Source organism: Notothenia rossii, assembly GCF_949606895.1.
Source record: "Notothenia rossii genome assembly, chromosome: 11".
NCBI lineage: Eukaryota > Metazoa > Chordata > Actinopteri > Perciformes > Nototheniidae > Notothenia > Notothenia rossii.
In genome coordinates this window covers 42,289,910-42,314,738 of record NC_136910.1, presented here as the reverse complement: position 1 = coordinate 42,314,738, position 24,829 = coordinate 42,289,910, and the positions used below count along the sequence as shown (strand labels likewise).

At 37.3% G+C, this 24,829-nt stretch overlaps 4 protein-coding genes across 4 annotated transcripts; 3 read left to right on the top strand and 1 right to left on the bottom strand.

Moving 5' to 3' along the window:
- The first annotated feature begins 1,293 nt into the window (after positions 1 to 1,293).
- Positions 1,294 to 13,003, top strand: prodha (proline dehydrogenase (oxidase) 1a). The gene is made up of 14 exons (XM_079660136.1): positions 1,294 to 1,730; positions 1,905 to 2,113; positions 4,004 to 4,038; positions 4,964 to 5,113; positions 5,238 to 5,302; positions 7,037 to 7,153; positions 7,429 to 7,508; positions 7,640 to 7,721; positions 8,983 to 9,075; positions 9,237 to 9,383; positions 9,813 to 9,988; positions 10,060 to 10,158; positions 11,158 to 11,246; positions 11,709 to 13,003. Exons 1-14 carry the CDS (start codon positions 1,392 to 1,394, stop codon positions 11,897 to 11,899), a joined length of 1,872 nt encoding a protein of 623 aa, XP_079516262.1. The 5' UTR covers positions 1,294 to 1,391; the 3' UTR covers positions 11,900 to 13,003.
- A 1,326-nt stretch (positions 13,004 to 14,329) lies between these two features.
- Positions 14,330 to 17,232, top strand: gal3st1b (galactose-3-O-sulfotransferase 1b). The gene is made up of 3 exons (XM_079657857.1): positions 14,330 to 14,362; positions 15,281 to 15,423; positions 15,504 to 17,232. Exons 2-3 carry the CDS (start codon positions 15,302 to 15,304, stop codon positions 16,651 to 16,653), a joined length of 1,272 nt encoding a protein of 423 aa, XP_079513983.1. The 5' UTR covers positions 14,330 to 14,362; positions 15,281 to 15,301; the 3' UTR covers positions 16,654 to 17,232.
- Positions 17,233 to 18,027: 795 nt separating this feature from the next.
- uqcr10 (ubiquinol-cytochrome c reductase, complex III subunit X) lies at positions 18,028 to 19,029 on the bottom strand. Its single transcript, XM_079659518.1, has 2 exons — positions 18,859 to 19,029; positions 18,028 to 18,352 (listed from the first exon to the last, which is right to left on the bottom strand). The coding sequence occupies exons 1-2, from the start codon at positions 18,997 to 18,999 to the stop codon at positions 18,302 to 18,304; spliced, it is 192 nt and encodes a 63-aa protein (XP_079515644.1). The 5' UTR covers positions 19,000 to 19,029; the 3' UTR covers positions 18,028 to 18,301.
- Positions 19,030 to 19,066: 37 nt separating this feature from the next.
- Positions 19,067 to 23,176, top strand: zmat5 (zinc finger, matrin-type 5). The gene is made up of 6 exons (XM_079659517.1): positions 19,067 to 19,220; positions 20,082 to 20,255; positions 20,505 to 20,567; positions 20,673 to 20,753; positions 21,747 to 21,855; positions 21,952 to 23,176. Exons 2-6 carry the CDS (start codon positions 20,129 to 20,131, stop codon positions 22,097 to 22,099), a joined length of 528 nt encoding a protein of 175 aa, XP_079515643.1. The 5' UTR covers positions 19,067 to 19,220; positions 20,082 to 20,128; the 3' UTR covers positions 22,100 to 23,176.
- The last annotated feature ends 1,653 nt before the right edge of the window (positions 23,177 to 24,829 follow it).

Genomic DNA, 24,829 nt, shown 5'->3' with positions numbered 1-24,829 from the left:
CTTTATTTTATTACATTTACAAAATCAGTATTAAGACAAATTAAGTATTCTGATTATCTTTTTCCTTGTAACAAGGTAGTTAAAAGATAGCTTCAGAAGATGAAACAAGGGGAACAATTGGGTCATTCCTAGCATTCGGTGCCATTTCAGCTAGGGTATTCAAAAATAAAAAACATAATTTTCCATGTTTTTTTTTAATTTAATCTGAATGATGGCTTGTTAAAGTATAAGAAAAATATGTTGGTCAAGCTCAGGATATTATGTTTAACGTTTTTTTTTTTTTACCATCCCCAGCTTATAAAATGTCCACCCTTTTAATGTCAAAAATAGTAACAGGGTGGACATTTTATGCCAAACTTGTGTGATGATAATCAAGCACTTGGTGACAACAGAAATATATATTTGATAGATATATTCACAATTTTTTCTAAATGTAAAACAAATGATCAGTTCCACTAGCATAACAGGGTGCGGACATGTTATGCTTTACCGCAACAGTTAAGTTCTTTAAAACATTTAAAAAAACGTTGAAGGAAGAACGCATTCACTCTGCTTCTTGAAGTTGATGTTCCCACCGGTTCCCACTCAAAATGTATCCTTCTTCTTCTTGAGTCATACAAATAGTAGAATAGTAAAGGGGCGTTTCCAGAGGGATTCAAAGAGTAACAGGGGGGACATTCAAACAGGGGACACACACTTTATTTTCAATAAAAATGAATGAATAACAACAATTTCAATTTGGTGAGGAATATTAGCAAAAGGGTTATACAACAGTGACAAAAATGTAGCATTTGTTTGTATTTCTTTGATTTCCTTTTGTATATCTGTTACAGAAGTTGAGCAAACATGATTTGGGACACAGCAATTTTGCCTACTTATGCTAAAATCAGAGTAATTATTTAGTTTTGTTTTATGGTAGAGGGTATAAACATTTAAAACCAAGCTTTTAATACAAAATATATGATATAATGTGGTGGGGACCTAAATGGCACCGAATGCTAGTAGGAATGAACCGGTTACATTTTCTTATTCATATGAAAATGTGCTGTATAAAGAAAAATCCCATAAATAAAGATCTACATCCTTCCTCTTACTGTTTAGTACTCCAAACTACTTGCTATGGAAACATTAAGCTTTAATCTCTCTCGGTTTTCCAAGAAGCTTTGAGGTCAAGCACGAGAATGTGCAAAAGCATCAGTGTGTGTGTGCGTGTGTGTGTGCGTGTGTGTGTGCGTGTGTGTGAGCGTGCAGAGCCAGGAGGTAGCGTCATGTAACATGTGATGCACCGCCCCTCTGTATCCAGCGCGCGCTCCCAGGGCAACCTCATAGCGACAGCACAGTGAGAGGGAGGTCCTCGTGTTTTGTTGTCTGTAACTCGAAAATAAAAGTAAATGTCTTACACTAAGTTCGCAGCGGCCCTTGTTAGGGCGAACCCGGGCAATGTGAGGAATGTACGCATATCACCGGGAAGATGTCGATCAACAGTGGCATCCACCAAGAGCAAAGAAGAGACACATCAACAGATCGATGGCTGCAGCGTGGTGGAAGCCGAGCCAGTGGAACTCATCAGCCAGGGCACACATGTCAAAAAGACACTGTTAAATAAAATTAGCATCGACTTCGACAACACACAGGAAGCCTACAGAAGCAAAGGAAATATTGAACTGCTTCGAAGTCTGCTGGTCTTCAAGCTCTGCACTATTGATGTCCTTGTTGAAAAGAACAAAGAGGTGAGTTGAATTAGTTTCCTCGATAAAGTTTAAGAACATCCAAGTGTTTGTGCTGCTCTTAATGAGGCAAATTGTATGGCACAAGTACTGCATTGAGTAGGATGTCCTTTTACCTAATGGAGTCTGCTGTTATAATACAATAATAATTACTATAATTGTTCTTGTTTTTCTCAGTTGATGGACCTGACTAGGAAGGTGTTTGGTCAGTGGATGTTTGAGAAGATGATGAAGCTGACCTTCTATGGTCAGTTTGTGGCAGGGGAAGACCACAACTCCATCAAACCTTTAATCAGGAAGAACCAGGCTTTTGGTGTTGGGGCAGTTTTGGACTATAGTGTTGAAGAGGACTTGACACAAGAGGAGGCAGAGAAGAAGGAAATGGAGTAAGTAATGCTTTTTCATTCATATTTCTGAATTCACAGAGTAGGAAGTGGTGTACTAATGCTCCAAACCTAGCACGGTTAATCAGCTTCAACCTTAATGTGCGCCATATGCAACCAGACCGGTTATGTAACATGCTCAACTCAAAAGGCCTGTTTAGTCAAGTATATTTGTATAGTCCCGTATCACATGAAGTACAATACAAGTTCCTGACCAAGCCCATGCTCTATTTGAAGTAATACTTTCAAAGAAATTATTGGAAAACAGGAGTAAACAAGAAGGGGCCGTATCAAAAGAGACACCCCACACCCGGGCAAGGCATGTTGAAATAGGAGCTGTACACTAGAAAGAGCAAATGCAGGAATAATATTCAATTCAAGGCTTTATTGTCAGGTACACATTAGCTACAGTGTAGATATGGCAATGAAAAAGGGACCTCCAACAGTGCAACATGAATATATATAGGACATAAAACAGATCAAATAAAATAGTGCAAGAGAATGTTATACAATATGTAATGTGAAATTGTTGCAAAGAAAAGTAGTGCTGTCCTCGACTCAAGAAATTCTTAGTCTGCTAACACATTTCTTAAATAATCGACCAGTTAATTGTGTGGGCAGATCTGTAAAAGAGTTTAATCGCAAACATCCATGTGAAAGCACTGCTTTGAATGTTTTGTTAACCAGAGATTTGCTCAAAAGCTCAAAGTAAGTTATTTAGTCAGGAGAGGTCAGCCCAGATGGATATATTTATAATAATAATACCTTAACAGTGGCACAGTTTCACTTTTAAGTTATTTCATGTTATAATGACATAAATAAGGGTAGCTACTAGACAGAATGTTACTCTTTGCCTTTACACCAAAGCAACGTGTCTCTGACTGTGGGGGAAATATTATGCAGAGGGCCTCAACAGGTCATTTTGCCTTTGGCCCCCCCTACTAGGTTAAACCAATTGCTAAACGAATTTAACCTTTCTAAACATATGGCACTGATAATTGCAAGACACTGGTTAAGTGTTGATCTGTTTGTCGTCTGTTTTTTTTCTATCTGCATTTTATGTTGTGTCTCCTAAAACTATCTTGTGACTCTTTTATTTACCCACGTATACAACAGTATTCCTATAAACTTACCTTATCTCTTCAGGTCTTTCGTTACCCTACGTATACTGAGTCATGCATTCTGCAGTATATTCACCAATAAACAGTCTGTCATCCGATTGCAATCAAAACTTATGTGACCTTATTTCATCTCCAGTAGCACAACAGTGCCAAACTCTATTGGATTGCCAAGACAGACCCCTCTCCTCTGATTGGTCAAGCTGGTTATTCAACTGGGGCATGTAGGCCTACCTCCTTACAACACTGCCAGCCTTTTAGAGTAATGTGCCGGATCCCTTCATGGGGAACACACAAAGAAGTGTTATGCAATCTACAGAGGAGGAAATAAGCTACTCTCACAAAGCACGAACATACACTAAATTGATACAGATGTTTTTTCAATTATCTTTATCGAGACTATTTTCAATTAACACAGGACGAACATACTGTTAGGGGTATGAGCACGACAACACAATGAACAATGTAGTTCAGTGTGTTCCATGATGCCTCTCATGTTACAACACATATAGGAAACTCCTGTTAGAGGGCACAAAAGGACTGGCACATTTGACTTTCCTCAACATAGAAATCTTTTTCTGTTGTTATATCCTTCAAGATTGTCTTCCTAGATCACATTAGAATATTGAAAAGTTATAAAACTGAAATAAAACATAGGTTAGATGGCCGATAATATCTTGATATAATCATTTGTTTGTAGCAAAATAAAGCACTTTAGGTAGCCTTTTAACTTGCTGTTCTATTCTAATAATTATAATCTTTTCTTTGTTTTCAGTTCATGTGTTTCGGAGGCAGAGAAAGAGAGTCCAGGTGTGTATAGGATTTGAAAAGGGTGTTGTATGTAATGTAGTGTGACTGATATATTTCCAAATGTCTTGCAAACCAGCCATGTGTGCTAGCCTGGGGAGAACTGGTTATATCTGGATTTAGTGAGGTCAGAAATGTCCCGTCCTGCTGCTACAGAGAGGCGCTTGGTTCAGGTTACGGGGCTGACGTTGGAAGCTCAAGTATATCATTCACGTGCTCTCTCAGGTCTTATTTAAAAAGGTGCTGCATACTTCAATGGCTTTTCATGAGTTGTAAACTAAATGACTAAACTGTGAGGAACACATCAATGCTGGTGTTACATTTGCTTTTAAATATAGAAAGGCCAATGCTGGGGGTTGTACATTTTATGACATGGATAAGTCCCATATCCATCTCATAACATTTACATTAAAACATTTTCTCTCTTTACATTTTATTCAAAATGATGCAGTGCTTGGAATATGGCTTGGACCTGGAGTTAAACTTACTGATGTCCTAATTAAATGTTAGTTTATTAATGAGAAATGGTACTTCGTAAATCTATTTTCTCAGAATCACTGTCTCTATCAGTAATATTGATAAAAGTAGTACAATCATACATTTTTACTAGTGATATATTTATATGGCAGAAATAAATAAAAGTACTCAAAACTAAAGTTCGTAGGATTGTAAAGTGTTCTAAAGAAAGAGAGAAAATACTTTATATTCATTTCAAATGTTAATGTTGTCTTTCCAAACATGTTTTGGCTTAAACTATTATTATTTATAAAAATGTTATGAGACATTGTACCCTTTTTTACAATGTCCCTTTAGGGGCTCCGCAGTACCCCAATATTTAAAGTATTTCATAATACAGGAATACATGGATGGATAAAAAGCTGAAGGTGAAAACCTTTCAAGCAGCTAATGTTACTTTCTCTCACCTCAGGAGCGGATCATCGCGAAAAGAAATACCAAGCCCATCGGCAGTTTGGGGACAGGCGTGGAGGGGTCACTAGTGCTCGTACCTACTTCTATGCAGATGAATCCAAATGTGACAACCAAATGGAGACATTCATTAACTGCATTAAAGCCTCTGGTGAGTAGTAAAGTTCCTGAGGAAGCCTTGCAGAACCATTTTGATTGTTGGGTTATATAGTGGCTATAAAACTTCTGTAAAAGGGACTGGCTCTAACATCTGGTGACAATAAAATGTATTTCAGGAGGAGCCTCAACAGATGGATTTTCTGCCATCAAAATGACCGCTCTTGGACGGCCACAGTTCCTTGTAAGTTGAACTTTTATGCCTTTAAATACTTTTCAAAAGGGAATTCAGATAAAGGTGTGATTGGCATTGAAATGCAACAGCAGTGCTGCCAGATCTATCGATAACAAAGCACACAGATTTTATGACGGGGGAATTAAAACATTAGCCATTCATTTATCTCTTCATTGTTTTGAGTCAATGCCAAATGATTAGTATGATTATAACTGCCAGAATGTGTCTTGAGCTTTTCGCTGGTCTAACAGCAGCCAAAAAAATAATTGTAATACGATGGAAACCTCCACATACTTTGTTTATTAAGCAATGGATATCATCCTTCTATGACCTACTAATCTCAGAGCTGTCAATCGCTTCTGCTAATAAGGCTAAGGGGGAAACATTAGAGGCTATTCAAAGAGCTGCTGATCAGGTAATATCAATGATATAAATATTGTACATATACGCACACCTTGGTGCAATTGTAGATTAGGAGTTAATCTCAATTCAGTTTAAACAGATGAAATGTTATGTGGAAAAAAAAAAAAGGTATGAATGTATTTTATGTGGATACATTGTTTTGCAATAAGAATATATAAAATATAATAGATTGCTAACAAACATCAGGTAGGATTTTCTGTGAAATGGCAAGATGGGTGGGAAGGGGTTGCATGGGAAAGGGTTTCCCTATATTTTGTATTTCTCTTTGTCTTTTCTTTTTGTATTGTCTATATAATTTGTATATAAGTCCCTTTGTGAGATGTTACGCCCAGATCTAGGGGAACCTAGGCGCAACATAAAATGTGCACTCTCGCCTCTTTTCCCACTCCCAAGAACATAAGACAATGAGACAGTGAATGCCGTTTGGTAAATGTAATTACCAAAGTTTTCTTTTTAACAAACAAGTGCAACAACCCACAAAACAAACAAATCTCTGAACACAAAATCTTGCTTAACAAATAAGAAAACATACAAGACTCTTACCTACACTAACATTAAACAGGAGAAAATGAATTAACCAAAGAAAAAGGGTTTTGCACTCCTGAGTAAAGAATACAGCATGCCTGCAAAGACGGGTAAAGTGGCTTACTTTCTTAAGTCTCCCCGCAAGGAGAGACTGACAAGGTATACGATCAAAGTGCGAACGCAGCACAACAGGATAGATACAAATGCACAACAGGACAGATACAAATGCACAACAGGACAGATACAAATGCACAACAGGACAGATACAAATGCACAACAGTGTTGGGAGTAGGAGAAGTCGAGTCAGAGAGAGCGGCCGAGGAACTGCAGTTAAATATCCTCCCGTCTCCCCAGGTGGACCAATCAGCCTGTTGAAGGTAGCTAATCAGCTAACGGGCACCACCTGCTTGCTCACACACACACACACACACAGGAGGAGGGGAAAATCTCTACACACAATACACATAACGACCAGGGTCGTAATAGAGAGCAAAAAAGGCGATATATGCTCCAAGTGGAAGCGATTCGCCATTAAAGAAAAGAAGAAGAAGAAGAAGAAGAGAGCAAAAAAAAAAGTTGGTCACAAAAAAAGAATGTGTCAAGGGAGAAACAAGTCACACTGTCTTAACATTCTCAGATAAAAATGAACAGTATGTGTCTGTAAGAGACAGTGAGCATGAAGATTGTTTTTAAGAGAATAGAGTAGAGATGTGTCATACTAACTATATCTCAGGATGATTCAAATGCAGTGGTTTAGTGCATTTGTATTTTATGAATTGTTTTGTGTTCGAACAGCTCCAGTTTTCCGAAGTCCTGGTTAAATGGAGGCAATTCTTTAAAGTCCTCTCAGCACAACAAGGAAAATCTGACATGAATGTTTTGGAACAAAAGCTGGAGCTGGAACAACTCAAGGTAGGTCTTACCTGTTGTGCTTGTGCCTTAGTGACTTAAAGTTCCCGAGCATTTCTTAAAACAATACTTGGCTGAAATGTTTTTAATGATTGAAACATTTGCTTTATTTAATTTTTAATTTTTAATTACTATAGTGTTCTTAAAATAGTTCTCTATCTGTGTTTTGTAATTCTTGTTTTACTCTTATGTATGAAACCACGACACCAAGTTTAATTCCTCGTACGTGTGAACCTACCTGGTAATAGAACCGTTTCTGATTCTGATTTGGTTTTTAGGAAAGTTTGATTAAAATGGGTGTTGGAGCCAAGGACGACATAGAGAACTGGATAACTGGAGAGAAGCTGGGTTTGTCAGGGTAAGATAAACACTCATTAGTGCAAATACTTCAGATAAGCAAACACAAAAAAGCCCCTGGGCTTAAGTTCTTGAAAACCTGTTTAGTGAGTAATATTTTATTTTAACATTTTTCTCTTCTCTTCTTGCCAGAACGTTGGACCTTTTGGACTGGAACAGTTTGATAAGCGATACAACAGCAATCTCCAATCTGCTTATGGTGCCAAACCTAGAGGTGAGTCATGTAAATATTAAGTGCTATGTCCAGTTTCTGAAAGGGAAAAGAGGAACATGGACTGTCTGAGGCAGTTTAGTAAGTGTTAAATGAGTCTGATCATTTCTTATCTTATCTGTGCACTGTCGCCTGTGTACAGGCCTTATGTGTATAATAAACACATAAGGCCTTCATATCACCTTCAAAAGGGCATGTTTCCAAAAGTGATACACCATTTGATAGCAGACACATTCTTTCGAGGTACTTTCTGAAATACACCTTTCAGACTCCTACTTTTTACAGATACGTGTAATTACACATAATGGTCTCATGAACAGACAGTTGTGGACACGATAAGTTGGAAGTAAGTAGAATGTTTTATCTCCTCTATAAGAACTTGGAATTCTTTATCATATTGTTGAGTTCATGCCGTTCTTGTTTCCATAAGAAATGGACATTCTTTCAAGATTATAACTGTTGCTTGCGCAATATCCTATCTTCTTCCCGTAAGTAAAAAAAATGTCTGATTAAGTAAAAAAGAAAATAAATGTATGACAGTGCTCTGTACATATCTGCAGAGTAAGTCGGTTGGAAACCCCAACCCCTGCCCTGCCTGTCACTCACTGATAGAGTTAGCAGGTTTATCCTGATCATAATGATCGCTTGAATAGCAAATTCAAAAATAATTCTGTGTTTTGTATAGGGATGGGAACGATGAATCGAATATTCGAAATTATTCAGGTATTCGAATATGAGAATATGAGTTATGAATATTTTTATTGTAATTATTTTTCCTTTTTAAATATTTTTTTTTGGGTGGGGTGCCTAAGTTGATTACATATTATTAAATGGAATAATTCAATGTATTCGACAGTGCCATAGCTAAGTGTGTTAGGTGTAAAGGTGTGTTTTGCTCCGCTCACCGGTCCCTCACAGCGGGCAGAGCTGCAGGTGCTGATCTCTCTCTCGCGCGTCAGGTTATACTTCACTCGCGTTTATGTCCAAATCCATCAGAAAACCAATTTATGTTTTAAGCATGAAAGCTGTAGGCCTATAGCTGTCAACTGTTCAACCTGTGATCACCAGTTCAATACATTTGACAAATTCGACTTGGTTTCTATACTTATTTGAACATGTATTTATTTATTTATTTTTCGTAAAAATGTTTTTTTGTGAGGATATGTACATTTCGGTTAATCGGTTAACCGTTTGTTGTTGGTCGGATATTCGAATATACATTTGCCTTCAAATTCTCATCCCTAGTTTTGTGTTTGTTATGCAGACAGGCCATCTGGAACCTTTAATGAAAAAGTTTACAGCTGAGGAGGAGAGGCAGATGAAGAGAATGCTGCAGAGAGTGGATGTTCTAGCAAAGGTAAAGATATAAAAACATATAAATAATTATACATGGCAACACAAAAATGTAAACCTGGTTCAAGGAAATCAATTAAATTAGAACTGAATTGGGACTTTACTTGTCTTGCCTTGCACATTAATGATGAGTTTCATGGTAACGGTAAATACTCTGTGCACCAGCATGCCATGGAGAACGGGGTCAGGCTGATGGTGGACGCGGAGCAGACGTACTTCCAACCTGCTATTAGTCGTTTGGCGCTGGAAATGCAGAGGAAATTCAACAGAGAGAAGCCCATCATTTTTAACACTTACCAGTGTTACCTCAAGGTGAGACCACCGCTTCTAACAACATCTAAGCATTACTATATTTTGTAATAATATTTACAAAAACATTTTTTTTCTCAACTGTGGAACCAAAATCATCTTTAGTGTCATTTCTGTTAGTACATTTTTTTTAATTGAATTTTTACTTTTTATGGAATACAAACAGGAAAGAAAAAAACACAGACAGGCATAGAAAAATAATTTCAAAAAATTGGGTCAGTGAGTCACTTTAGTATTGTTTGTATAGTTAAAGAGAAGGAGTCAAGCAGGGGAGTTGTCACATTCCAGTCTGTTTCTGTTTCTTTTATGTATTGTTTGTTCCTGTGTACAGTTTTTAATATACACCTTTTCTATTTAATTATAGTTTTTGTGTCACTAGCCTTCTAAGGATGGCGGGATAGTCAAGTAATTATATGTTTTTAACACTTTCAGGACGCCTATGACAATGTAACAGTGGATGTTGAGCTTTCTCGACGGGAGGGCTGGTACTTTGGTGCCAAACTGGTCCGTGGAGCCTACATGTACCAAGAGAGAGACCGGGCCCAAGAGATCGGCTACGAAGACCCGATAAACCCCGACTATGAGGCCACCAACAGGATGTATCACAAGTGAGTTTTGAATTTCAGATTCAGCTAGAAAATGTCTAAAAGCCTAACCCTCTGCCCTGTTGTTTATCCAGGTGTTTGGAGTATGTGCTGGAGGAGATCGATCACAGCAGGAAAGCAAATGTCATGGTGGCAACTCACAATGAGGACACGGTGAAATACACCCTTGAAAAGTACGTTTTGCCTAAGACATGCATGAGAAAGTGAAAAAAGAACCTGGCATGTACTAAGTGTAGATTTAGTTTGATCACACACACAAACCTTAGGCCTTTCATTCATTAAAGATTAATCCAATTGGTTTAAACTACCGTAATTTTCGGACTATAAGGCGCACCTGAATATAAGCCGCAGCAGCTAAATTGAATGATGTGTACATATATAAGCCGCACTGGACTATAAGCCGCAGGTGTTTTAATGTTTAATTACCATATGTAAGGATTCGTGCACAGAGGGGATTGTCGGGAAAGAGATGGCTGTTTGAGGAAGCTCCCATTTATTAACATTTCAACAAACAAGTTGCATATTTGCATAACGTATTCAAGTGTTACCATTTAGTGCAATAGTGGCTACAGAACATGTGCTGTGTAAACTGTACTGTATCACATAGCATTTCAGACACAAACTTTTCAACTTTCAAACTTAAACGGTGCGCTCCCAGCGCACGTACCGGCAGTGATCTACAGCAGCGGTTTTCAACCAGTGGTACGGGGACAAACTGTCTCGCTCTCGTAATGTCTGTCTGTCTGTCTTGCTCTCGTTCTGTCTCTCGTACCACTCTCGGTTCCACTTTTACTTTTGCGCGCTACCTGTCTCACTCTTTTCCGGCCTCCAGCTCTTCCTGCAGGAGCCCGCCGCTTAAAGGTGGGGGGCACGGACCGGCCATAGAGCCCATAGAGTTAAAGGTGGTGGACTGTAACCAGTAAAATCCATAGATTAGCCGCACCGTTATATAAGCCGCAGCGTCGAAAAATGGGAAAAAAGGCGCGGCTTATAGTCCGAAAATTACGGTAATACCCAGGATGTTGAATTAAGCCAAAAATGTCTTTGTCAACTTTCCAAGACATTTATAGGATTTACAGAACGATATTGCCAATCAATGGTGGAATGCCACACTTAAGCTCTGTTTGTATAACAGCCTTTTCATTTGTATGCTTCTTCTTTTTGTTTTTCAGAATGAATGAGATGGACCTTTCTCCCGCCGAGAATAAGGTTTACTTTGGACAGCTGCTCGGCATGTGTGACCAGATTAGCTTCCCGCTAGGTATGTCGAACTCAGCTCAGTTAATAAAAGTAAACTACACACACACACACACACACACGCACACACACACACACGCACACACAATGCAAGTGAGACACAAAATACATAAACTGAGGTACTTCTCTACTCTAATTCAAACTCAAACTAATGTCAGTGAAGGTCTCTGGGCTTTCATTTAGAAAAAAAACTAACCCAACCTTTCTTCTGCTAGTGAGACAATATTGTCTCAGCATACATGTATTTCCAAATGAAAAATATAATGTGTTAATCTACTGCAGCATTATTCCAGTTTACAGAGTTAACATTAATTCAGTTTTACAGCCTCCCACCCAAGTTACGTTGCAGCACCATTAAATGTATGAACCTTTGTCAATGTGGATATAAACCAAGCCGTAACATGAAATGCACACAGGGTGGATATATTGAACACAGATCTAAGACACGCCTCTTTTTTGAAAACAGGTCAAGCAGGTTTCCCGGTCTACAAGTACGTTCCATATGGCCCCGTCAACGAGGTCATGCCGTATCTGTCGCGCCGCGCTCAGGAGAACCGAGGCTTCATGAAGGGATCGCAGAGAGAGCGCAGCCTGCTGTGGACCGAGCTGAAACGCAGAGTGCTGGCTGGACAGATTGTATACAAACCTGTGTACTGAGTCACCTGACCACAACATACTACCTGCAGGATGTCTGTAAGCATTCCACTGGCTAACGGCGCTTCATAGAGGAAGAGTAATGTGTTTCCCTGGCTGGTTAGGTTGTACAGTACCGAGGAAAGTTTTGCAGTTTTACTGAGATTTAGTTTGCGATGGAGATTATTTTTGCATTTAGCAGTATATTTATATTTTAAAAAACAGTGCCATAATGAAACATTGATGTGATGCTCTATTTACAAGTGATGATTTATTTGTGTCTATTTGACTAGGATAACTCTCTGAATCACCTCAAAAATGTATGTATGCCAACCAGAGGGGGGCTAAGTTTTTTTAAATGGTAAAATTGTAATGTCAGTCAGAGACTATAACACTTGTACACTTCTCTGAGGGGATTGTAAATACTTAGCATCTTTTATTGATAATACGGTATCTCATTGTATAACTTAACAACAATTAAAGACTTAGTCTCTTATTGTAAACTGTTCACCTTTATCTGCTGTGGGTATCTGGAAATGAACTACCTATGACGTGAAAGTGGCTGTTTACTGTAGCTAACCTTCATTCACCTACGACAAAAGAAACCTCTTTCACGGTCCGTTCATGACTCACTGTGATCCATTTTAGAGGATCAATAACACCTATTGTGCTTTAATACTGGACATGGGTACGATGGTTATGATTTCATATTTGTCTGAAGTCAACAGCGCCAACAGCGGCAGATATTCAAAGAAGAAAAATATAAATGTTTGTGCTCTTTGTTCCAAAAACAAGCCACAATAACATCTGTCAGGCCCAAACTGTCAGACATGTTGCATTATGTGCATTGGAGGGGAAACTGCCTGTAAGTATGTTTGTTTTTGTTGTAATTCAAAAGGAATGGTTGTGTAAATATATCTGGTTTGTGGTTGATTGAATGTAATGGAAAATAGATTTTAAACTGCTGTTTTTATGACTATAAATTAATACTGTAAATTGTCCTTATAAATGTTGGTAAAACCATAAAATTGAAAACTGAGTCGAAGTTGACCCTTTTGTAAAAAGAAAAAGTATTTTTGGACTTGCGAAAGCTCTTTGTCTTTAATAAAGTTGCTCTTTCCATGTAAATGATCTACAGTGTATTATTTAGTGTTTAACCTTGTAACACTGGCACATCTCAAGTGTTTTTTATGTGTAAATGTGTCATATGTGTAATTAATAAGACAAATTAAATACAGTTACATTAAAAAAAAACTGAATTGTGTTTATGTTGCAACTGTAGATATTGGAGTTGGACATTTATGAAGATTCTGATTTCTTAGTTGTTGGGGAAGGATCTTTAAGAACAGAAAAGTAACGATTTACGCAATCATTTAATATGGTCTGTTCTTGCTTAGAAGGTCTATAAACTCCAGCTTCTGCTAGCTCTTACTTGATAAACGCAATCCTGATTTTCTCGTAGTGACACTTATCTGGTAGTCCTCAGTGACGTATTCAGATGTCAATGATAACAACTACGACCATTGCAACATAAATGCTCGTAGACTCCCCGGGCCAGAACTGATGTGACCTACTAACTGTTCAGCCCCTGCCAAAGTCAACAGCACCTGAGACCAGGTATCTGGAGGCTAAAGAAAGAAAAAACACAACACACAGCTGTGATGAGAACGAGCAGGCCTGCTGGGTGTGCTCTATGTGCAGATAGATGTTATGCACAGATACTAGTTTCACTGTTATGAAAACATAACCGTGGCCTAAAATGAACTAAACAGACTATAAAGCAGGGGTTCCCAACCCTTTTCAACTCAGGGCCCACTTAAGAATCAAACAAATGCTCCAGGCCCACATTCAACAATAAACAATAGGGAGGCTAAATAAAGTTCTGATTGGTCGATTCAGAACATGACACGTTGTTAATCCAGTAGTACAGACTGCTGTCGAGGACTGTAATGACCGTTGCTAAGGAGGATCAAGAAAGAGAAAGGAAAGGAGGTTCAATAAAAATATATCTTAATAATGAAATGTTTCCATACAAATCATAATGTTCTGCACATTTTTTGGCGGCCCACTTGCAATGTGTTCGGGCCGCAGCCCACAGGTTGGGAACCGCTGCTCTGTTTCTGTGCCTCAACTTTGTACATTATACATTTGTATTATTTAAAACAAAGCATTAATGTATTGGCATTGATGCATGCTCTGTACACATAGCCAGGTGTTTTGGCCTCATGGTACTAAGATACTTGACTTTAAAGGAATTATTTTCCTGCCAACCTCCACTTCAACCCCATTGTGCATACCTCAAAAGTTCAGGACATAGTGATCTGGAAGTGTGTAGACTATTTTACAAACCAGTTCTGCCCCTGTGGGAGGAGAAATCACATCTGACTCCTTCAGTCCTCACAGCCAATCAGATAAGACTTCACAGAGTAGTTTCTTTCACTTTGCAGAAAATACTCACATCGACACTTCCAACATTGTCATCTTCAGGTAAAAAAAATCTCTTTACTTTTTCTTATTTCCATATGCTATATCCTTCTTGGATTTACAGTGTTGTTAATATCCTAGCTTATTTGGTTATCAAGATAAGTTAATATTGCTTTTAAGGATAATGGATCTACAGAGTTGTTATCTCAAGGAAGGATATATTGCATTTTTGTATAAGCTTTCAACAAGTTAATTCCCTAATTAATTAGAACAACTCTATGTCTATGGGACATGCACATGTAGGATATCTTCAATGAAGGGGGCCTAACAGGTGAAAAATGAACATCAATGTTAGAGATAAGAATCAGAGCTGTTATGGCAAGGGTCATACTGTACCATTCCTATCTGATATAATAAGCAAGCACCTGTTCAGTGTGAATTGTAGAAACGTTAGAATTGTCCCCTTTTTTTCCATATAAGTTTTTACTGTTATAAAATGCTTGTACCTTAACTGTAGTTTTCAGGTTGGTGTGTCTTTTGTCTTTCCATCTGTGTTGCTAAGGGAATTTTAGCACTGTAAACATGTTTATAGTATAAACATGTGAGCTATTCTGAGAGAAAGAATGATGCAGCAGTTTTTTGCTAATCAGCATGATCTCTTGTCTATGTTCATTTTGCCTTTTCATTATAAAGTTATTCTTATTTGTGTTAGAAATTAATAGGTTATATAAAATTGAAATGGATTAGGCCTGGACTCTCTATAATTGCATTATCATTACTTCGCAGTGACCTAAGGGCGTTATTAGTTGGCCTGTGTGTAAGAATTTCCCGAGGGTATTACAAGTGTTTATGAGCCTTGTGTAGCTTTGTTGTATGAGAAAAACACTTCACAGCATAGTGCAGCATGGGTTTGTGTATAGAAACTTTGAATCCTGTTATTATTGTCCTTTATACATGCATGCCCTTTCATTTTATTTCCAGGTCCTTGTTTGGGTGTTAGTGATGTCTGCCATCAAAGGAAAGAAGTGCACACGTATGACCAGGAGGCTGATTCTCTCGGTTTTATTGACCAACATCATGTTGTTGCTGTACTGCCTCACGAACCCAACCCAAGTTAAGATTAGGTAAGGATTTTAAACTAAAGCCTTTCTTTATTTTGTGAAATCAGTTCATCTGTTTGTTTACCCTTATATTTTATTCACAGGGACTCCCAGCAAGACACATGTCCTCTAAGTATGGTGAAATTATTGACGAAAAATGTAAGCTCACCATCTCTCAGCACGTCAGAAGTTTGCTCCCCCAAAGTAAACATCATGTTCATGAAAACCCACAAAACTGCCAGCAGCACCATACTCAACATCCTCTTCAGATTTGGAGAAAAGCACAAGCTTAAATTCGCCTTCCCTGATGGCCGCAATGACTTCTTCTACCCGTCACCTTTCCTCTGCTCCCAGGTGAAGGACTACAGGCCTGGAGACTGTTTCAACATTGTTTGTAACCACATGCGCTTTGACCATCAGGAAGTAGCCAAGCTCCTGCCTCCAGATGCTGTTTACATCACCATCTTACGTGACCCGGTGGATCTCTTTGAATCATCTTTCAATTATTACCGCAGAGCAGTTCCTCTCACATGGAAGATCAATGGAGAGAACCAACTGGTGGAGTTTTTGAACAATCCTCACACCTTCTACAGCCCAGAGGCTTTCAACTCATTCTACCTCAAAAATCTGCTCTTTTTTGACTTTGGTTTTGACAACAACCTGGAGGGTGATGATCTTCGTGTAGTGAGGGATATTCATAAGTTATCAACACGTTTTGATTTGGTTCTTGTAGCAGAATATTTTGATGAGTCACTTATCCTGCTCAAGGACACACTGTGTTGGACCATGGAGGACATACTGTATTTTAAACTCAATGCTCGCAGAAGATCATCTGTATCTCGACTGACCCCAGAGTTGAGAGCCAAAGCTTTACAGTGGAACGGGGCTGACTGGAGACTCTATCAGCACTTTAATGCTACTTTCTGGGCAAGAGTTGAGGCGTATGGGAGAGAAAGAATGAAACAAGAGGTAAAAGAGCTCAGGAGAAGAAATGCAGAGATGAAGGCCATCTGTATTCAAGATGGAGGTGCAGTGGAAGCTCAAAATATTCACGACAGTCGTTTCCTGCCCTGGCAGCCCGTTGGAGAGTCTTCCATTCTTGGGTACAACGTGAAGCAAATTATTGATCCACAATACAGGGAAATCTGTGAAAAAATGCTCACACCTGAAATACAATACTTGTCACAGCTGGGCGTAAGCCTGTGGCTGACTAGACTATGGGGTTGGTTCAAAGATACCGTTTTTGGAGATTGAATTGGACTAAAATGTTTTACGTGTTTACTTTAGCAGCAAGCTGGAGTCGACTTTGTTATTGTACCTACCTTTGAAATAATATGATAATTGAGATGTATATGTATCACAGCACTAATGTGCAAAGCTTATTTGCTTTTATAATATGTCCACTGCAAGGGCAAATTATTACGTTTTTGTTTAGCTCACAGGAAAAATACCAGGATGGGACATAATACAGTCAGTGCTAAGTAACTATAATGTTGTTTTAAATGTGTTCTTCTCATTCATTGGGACAGACATTGCTAGTGTGCCCCCTATAGGCCTGAGTCTCAGGTGCAGTTACATGCAATTGATTTGAACAGTCGTGGCCTTACCTGACCCTGACCTGTTTACAAGATGTCTTCACTATTGACAGGCATTGTTTGACATTGGAAATTAAAAGGTGGCAGCTACCGTTTCTATATAATACTTGTTCTTGTTTGGGTCAAAATTAGCATCAGCTTTAATATGTTCCTTGTATGGAAATGGTCCATACAAATGTTACCTCTCATTCATGTTTTTTTTGTATAGCCTGTTTTAATAAAATACAATTTAACTGCATATCTCAGCCCCATTCAAGCATTATGTTTATTCTTTGGTATAAACGCTACTGGGTGAGGAACTAAGGAATTACAGCTTATTGGAAACTAGGATTGGTTAAAAACATATAGCTCTTTCCTTATAGTACAGAGTTCTGTTTCTGTACTTATCATTTTTAGTTCCCCTTTATGTTTAAAACCAGAGAACCAAGCTGTACAACCTTATCTTTGAAATGACACTAAATATGCATAAAACTGTTGACATGAAGGGGACACAATGTATAAAACTACTGAATACTTTTATAATAAAGACTAGACTCAATAACTATATAATTTTATAAATCCTTCTCAGTCATTTTATCAAGATACTAGGGCTGCGCAATTACGATTATGGCTTGCAACGATTACGAAAACAACGTAATCAAAATAAATGATTATTATTACATTTTTTTAAATTGGCTTTTCAGTTGAATTATACTTAAAGTTCAGGGTAATCAACTGTTAAAAACATACTGTTCAAAAAAAAAATTCTCCAATAAATTGATGTTTTCAAAGTAAATGGATCATCGTTTTTAATAATCGTGATATCAATTATTGACCCAAATAATCAAGATGATGATTTTTTCCATAATCGAGCAGCCCTACAAGATACTCATTTGATCTGAAGCTGATCCATTTTAGATTACCTAATGTGGCTAGAGTGGTGCTTATGAAAATGCTAGTAAGTCAAACAAAATTACTTTGACTGTGTAACTAATCTAAGATGCTTTGACATATGCAAGCCATATGATAAATTAAAAAAAAACATGTTGCAAGGTTTGTACGTCATTAACATGTTTAATTTAAGCATTTACAATATGTGGGGGGAACGTAGACATAACATCTAACAGGAAGGAGGGGACGAGGTGACAGGAACCGTTGCTCCATCTTCAAGGTGGTCTGGACAGTCTAGCGGCTCTCACAGGTCCCACCTTGCATGACTTTTGAGCACATTGTCCATACTGACTGATGATTGATTCAGGTGTGGAGTCCAGGAAGAATGGAGAATGGAAGTGTGACAACCGTTGCACTTCAGCCTTAGGTAACCCGACCTATTCCTCCTCCTTGATCTCGTATTTGTGTTCGATGTGTTCCCACAGTTTCTAAAAAATAAGTCCATATAAGGCAACGTTAGAAATGTCATGTGAACAGAGACAGATACTACCCAAGTTGTGAAATGGTTTTGTCACAGAAGCATTTTGACTGTCAATGTACAAGAATAACAACAATTGTTAAAACTCGAATAAAATAAAAACAATATATACATATTCTCATTAGAAAAAATACATATTAAGAAGAGTTTCTACACACTATTAAATACAGAATACATTAGAATACTCTCTAAAATACCAATCTACTGAAGGGACAGAAACGTATACAGATAGTTTACTATATACATTAAAAAAGTGCACACAATGTAAAATATATCCTGGTAGTTAGGGTAAGTAGGTTACAATATTTGTGAGGTTGTAATAGTTTGTAAAAAAAGGAAGCAAATGCTCGGTTTAGCAGGGAGGCTAGGTTAGTTTAGCTAACACTAGCGCTATTTCGCCCTCTGCTTGCAAGGTCAGGATAACACTGGCATTATAACACAAAATGAAACACTTACCCCGCGATTCATTTCCTCAAAGATTGCGTCACCACCTTGGTCAAACAGTCGTTCAAAGAAGACCGCTCCAACCATGATGGTCACGGCGAAAGTGGACGTTCTCCTGAAGAGCAGATTGTAGACGGACTTAGCCAGCGACATGTCTTCGGTGGATTGAGGGAAGCTGAGGTGACACGCTTCCGGCCCAAGAGTGGGTCGATTCGCTTTTTGATCCTGCGAAGACACCGTATCCCCAGTGGGGAATGGTTAGCAAACGATTAGCATAGCATTACTGTAAGATTTCATTGTTTTTCACGTCAGTTTGCTACATAATGTGGATTCAAAGCAAACAAAACGGAGGATGACATCATGGTTCGCCAATGGTTTGTTGTATTTGACTTTTAAATGTAATATACACAGGGTTTAACGTTTACGGATGTCACAATAAGCATGTAACGTTAAAATAACTATTCGGATTGAACAATGCTATGAGCCAATGATTATGGATGTTAACGTTTGCTTATTGGGGGAAAGTTTACATGAGCATCAAACTGCACGTTTACATTTCAGAATATTTCACCTTTATTATGTTCATATTTGTATCATCACAGTGAAATAGGAAGTTATACCAGATACTATTAAAAAATAAAGGCACTTCTATGACCAAACCAGCAGATGGCAGTAAACGTTAGATAATGTTCCTGGTGTTCTTTATTGTAGGCTAGATCAGGTTGTTTCCTGTTTTTGCCTCCCATTTAATCATTTTAAGCCTTGTGCCATATTTTTTCAATAAAATTATAGCATTATAACAGTATGTGATCCGAAAGTAAACAACCATATGACATCCTAATTGCTATATGTAGATGTTAAAAAACTTGCATTGATGCGAAATTCTGAATTGCAAAAAAAAAAGAATTCTCTGACATGTGAATTGTAAATTGGGTCGGCTATGTCATTTTAACTGTATTAGGATGGCATTTTTATTTTTTGTGGGGGCTTTTCAGTCCTGAAGAGATTAGTTGAGTAATGGATTAACAACATAATAGTTAATTGTACACGTGCAGTTGAACTATAACGCCCTTTATTCTGGACAGACCACATGTTTTGTTAATAGGTCAGTTTGTGCACAATGACAGTCAATTAATGTACGATACAGAAACATTTAATTCAGCCCAGCTATTCTCTCACCATGTTGTGACCCAGCAGTTATGGGAATGTGTTTTGTTTCTCTTTACTGTCCATAGCCATTTAAAAGGTGACCTCTTGCTGGTTTGAGCACATAACCTGCACCATGGGAAGGAGATATTACTGTGACTACTGTGACCGGTCCTTTCAGGACAACATGCACAACAGGAAGAAACATTTGTTTGGTGTTCAGCATCACAGAGCTAAAAAGGCCTGGTACGACTATTTCAGAGGTGAGACTTGCAGTTTGTCCTTAGACCTGAGAGAGATGTGATTGTAAATTTTTGTTTTAGACTAGACAGTGATCCTAAACATTACAAATTACTATTTAGAATGCAATGCCTTCAACCTATTTGAGATTTTGATTGGAGAATTAAGCTTGCTCACATTTCATTCTGTCATATTGGCTGGCCATCTGCTTATATTATGATGGAAGGTTATGTATACAACCATTGACAACACTATCCTTTGTGTTTTTACAGACTCCTCAGCTATTCTGTGTGATGAGCAATTAAAGAAACCCTGCAGGAAGTTTCTCCAAAAAGGTAACTTAAAGCAATTCAACCATACATTTATCCAATGACCAGGAAATTATATTAAATGCATGTTTTGTTATTGTAATAATTATTATTTTCCCTGTCCTTTTTCAGGAATATGTGATTTCGGCCCTAACTGCAGGTTTTCTCACATGTCTGAAGAAGATATGTTTCACCTACAAAGACAGGTGGAAGGTAAGCTGCAACCAAATGGAAATGATGTTTACCATGTGATTAAGATATGTTTTTTAAATGAAATCAACACAGTTCATCACAAACAATGTGCTACACATTTAATACACATGGCATTGGCAATTATATATAATATTATCTAAATAATTCTTGAATTAGTAGGTGGTCATTCAATATTTAACAACCATGTTACCAATGGCCAACACATTGCATATTTTTTATATCTTAAATGTAATCCTGCATAAGGAAAGTTTAAACTAGGGATGCCAGAAACTGACCATGATCAAATTTGAAAATCGGACAGCCCTGGCGAATATTAATCGATTATTCGCCGCCGTGCAGAGTGCAGCAGTCTGCACTCTGCACAGCCTGCGCTGCTGGCTTCTGACCAAACTGGTGGTGTGACCAATGGCCATTTACAATTATTAATACTATTATTAGCATTAGTCTATATTTTGGTTGAAACTAAGCCAGGAAAAAAAAAGAAAAACATAAATAATAATAAAAAAATATATAAATAAAATCGAATTAAAAAAAAAAAAAAATCGATTATGGAGACTGTAACGAATATTCGAAAAATCAAATAATCGCTGGCATCCCTAGTTTAAACCCTCTTCAACAAAAGGTACCTAGGGTTAGCATTTTCTGATGCCTTCCCTAAAAAATTATAATATTATACACTAAATTGCCAAGCACATTTGATCCAGCTGACTTTGAATCGTGATCGACTGACAGTATGGCTGCAAGAAATGATTGTTATCATCATCAATCATATTTATAAATAGTGAAAAATGTCTTTTTCTCAAGTCCAAAGTAATGTTTTGGACTTTGTCACTCCAAAACTAAAATTAATTCAGTATAATATTATGTTAAACTGAGGAAAAGCAAGGATTCTCCAATTTAAGATGATGCAAACAGTATTTTGCATGAATGACACTTGATTATTAAAATATGTGGCAGGTTCTAGTTGACAGGAGTACGATTGAATTCTTTCAGATGAAAGACGTCTCAGAGAGGGTGCTGTAGACAGCAGGATGCCGGGGCGCTGTGTAGAGGACTGGCTCTCCAGAAGGGAAAAGAGGCGAAGTGCCCTCGGTAACCAGGGGTATGCACCTTCTCCTTTTGTTTTGACGCTTATTCATACATTGCTAATGATTCGTCTTCATTTCAAATTCAACTTTTTAATTATTTATCTCTTCAGAGATCTAAAAGATAAGGACGTCAGTGAAGAGGTCCAAGAAGAAAGTGACATACCTCCACAGCTCCTCTCCGTCCATGACCTCCCACCCTCTCTTCTTCCTCCTCCTCCCAGCGGTTGGAAAGGCAAAGTGAACTCAGAATGGGGCTGACTGATATTCACTTTGTGGTTCACATCACTGTTAAGCTGGTGTGCAACATTGGTAGAATAAAATGTACAGAATACATATGAGATGTCTTTTTTAGTTTTAAATGAGATATTTAATTGATTCATTCATAGGAAGGTAAACCTGGAATGACATACATGCGGTGCATAATGAATCTCATGATTGACATTTTGGCAGTCTGTTGTTGATTGCTTCGCTAATGTGAAGTCGAGTGCCTTTACCATGAGACTCCCCTAAGGAGTTACATTTGATGTCATGAAGAACGGAGCATTGCTGAGCAGATGGAAATTATTTTTTTGTTAAATTCTAATCCTCTGCCACGTCACCGGGGGAATCAATGATCTGTCTGATTTTAATTTATAACCCAGCCAGCACCAAAACACCACTCTACTTCCTAAATAGTAAAGATGGCAAACCTAATGATCTCGATTAATTTGAATTCTAAAAGCTTTCATAGTTATCATAACGCATTTCAAATGTTATGATCAATGTAATTGTCTTTGGCCTTTATAAAGTCCCTTTCATGTATTTCTCATAATGGGTTTTGCTGAATTTCATTGCGTTAAGTTTATTTCGGTTTTGTATTATTTTATTTAACTATTAATCTGCTTTCTTGGCCAGAATATTTATCTGACTTTAAAGGGGCCCTGTTTTGTTCTATCATATACACATGAGAACAGATGCAAAACCAAGAGAGTGAAGAAGAAAGCAAACATGAATGTAAACTGAGTTATTTTTGTATCAACATTTAGAAAAAGTCTTTGCGAATCTTTAATGAGGAAAAAAGCACACAAAAAGTTTGATGGATACCACAAGTACACAGTGCATGTTGGTGAGAGAGACACAGATTTAGGTATAACATATTTTTGGATAATACTCTAAAAGACGCATTTTAATATGGGTTTAGGCTATAAAAGTTGAATAACTCATATTTAGTCATTTAAGTTGTCAACTTGTAGATTTATTTAAAATCCTTGATTTTAGCACCCACTTATTCTCTGTACTTGATGTTAGTATCAATTATGTTGTTCTGTTGTTCACAGTAAATGTTCTTTTTCTAGATTGGTCTTATGTTCCTTTTATTTGCAACAAAGGTCACATTTGTACACAGAAAAAAAACAGCAGACCCCTTTAAGTGCCTTTGTTTTTTATTGGATACATGCATCCAGACAACACTTACAGTAGTGTATATTTGATGCAGTAACCTCTACATGGGAGGTTACAGAAATAAAACAGCGCTTGGTATTCTCAATCTAAACATTAAATTACTAGTAATGTCAACAGCAGGGTGATACAATCATTAACCAGAAGTGAGAGAGGGATCTTTACCAAGAACATGGAAGAGAGAAAGCTAATACATCAAAATTTATTGGTAATTGAATTACTAATGAGTCATTTCAGTTAGAAAATACATCAGATTTCATTTTTGTCTTAAGCAATGATTTAGTCAAATGGACTTACATTTCTTCTTAGAAGTTTTCTAAAGTTACTCTAAGTCAAGGCATGAGAGCGCAGATCTTACTTCCAAAGACAAAGGCACAAACAGAACACTACAGTCTGAATCAAAGTAATAACAATAAAGACAATCCTTGAACAGAGTGCACATACATCTGATCATTAAAGCACTGTAACATACAGAATAGGACACCATAATTGCTTATATCTCTTAAGACAATATTTGACACAATAACTATATTTTACATTCACACAAAATCCCTACCTTAGATGATGTTCACATAAAAAGGTAATGTGATGTCATATTATAAGTTCATATACAAACAGCTACTGTATTTGAGATAAAATATCTGTTTTATTGCCAGAATGATACTCGCTGTTTCGTACGTTCCTCTCGTGATATAGCTTTGATAAACTTCAAGATAAAAAGAGCAAAAAAAATATATAGTAATTTGTAAAACTTGTTGAATTCAACAGAAATTTGATAAAACATTTGGAAAAATGAATATTACCAAATAAGAAATGTTAATGTTAGTGTGTGACACACAATTACTTGCATCTGAATGTAGAGTCGACCTGGAAATTATATCAGAAACCTGAAATATATTTTTTCGTATCATTTGTTTTATAAAAAACATTATGCTTACATTCAATAAAATCACATAGATTTAATGTATCACTTTTCCAAGTAAGAAAATATAACCATGTTATACTTTAAACATGTTGTTTTGGTGGTCCATGTAAAAACCAGAAAACAACATTTTTTATGATATGTCAAATTATTCTTCACAGCATACTCCAAAGTATTTAGTATTTTTGATATGGTCTGCACGTCCACAAAAATTGACATTTACAGGAAAATGTCAAATACTGAGATTTTTGCAATGATTACTATACAAATTGCATAATTATTTCAATACATACACTAGGGTTCAACATTTGATCTCAAACACATTGAACACAGAATATACTTTTAATGTACATGCAAGTGTTGTGAACTGATTATCCTTTATCGTCATGTGTCATTCTGTCTAAACATCTGACTTGTAATGGTTAACGCTATTTACAGCTGCTAGCTCAGATAATCACTTGTCTTTCCTGTGACACATTATGTCTCTTTTTGGAGAGTTATTGCACACATTTGAAATATGCAGCTTTGTGCATGTATCACTGGCAGATTTTGAGGATGAAACATTTCAGCTTGATTCTTAAATCTACTCCATTACATTTTTTGTGAAACAGCTGTTTCATTTTCATCTC

Bases quoted from the DNA above. Each gene is read 5' to 3' on its own strand.
- gal3st1b (XM_079657857.1), top strand. From the start codon at position 15,302: ATGTCTGCCATCAAAGGAAAGAAGTGCACACGTATGACCAGGAGGCTG. The intron at 15,424-15,503 runs GTAAGGATTTTA...TTTTATTCACAG, and splicing joins CCAACCCAAGTTAAGATTAG to GGACTCCCAGCAAGACACAT.
- zmat5 (XM_079659517.1), top strand. From the start codon at position 20,129: ATGGGAAGGAGATATTACTGTGACTACTGTGACCGGTCCTTTCAGGAC. The intron at 20,754-21,746 runs GTAAGCTGCAAC...GAATTCTTTCAG, and splicing joins CCTACAAAGACAGGTGGAAG to ATGAAAGACGTCTCAGAGAG. The intron at 21,856-21,951 runs GTATGCACCTTC...TTATCTCTTCAG, and splicing joins AGTGCCCTCGGTAACCAGGG to AGATCTAAAAGATAAGGACG.
- uqcr10 (XM_079659518.1), bottom strand. From the start codon at position 18,999: ATGTCGCTGGCTAAGTCCGTCTACAATCTGCTCTTCAGGAGAACGTCC. The intron at 18,353-18,858 runs GTAAGTGTTTCA...CTTATTTTTTAG, and splicing joins TTGAGGAAATGAATCGCGGG to AAACTGTGGGAACACATCGA.
- prodha (XM_079660136.1), top strand. From the start codon at position 1,392: ATGTCTTACACTAAGTTCGCAGCGGCCCTTGTTAGGGCGAACCCGGGC. The intron at 4,039-4,963 runs GTGTGTATAGGA...CTCTCACCTCAG, and splicing joins GGCAGAGAAAGAGAGTCCAG to GAGCGGATCATCGCGAAAAG. The intron at 11,247-11,708 runs GTATGTCGAACT...TTTTGAAAACAG, and splicing joins CCAGATTAGCTTCCCGCTAG to GTCAAGCAGGTTTCCCGGTC.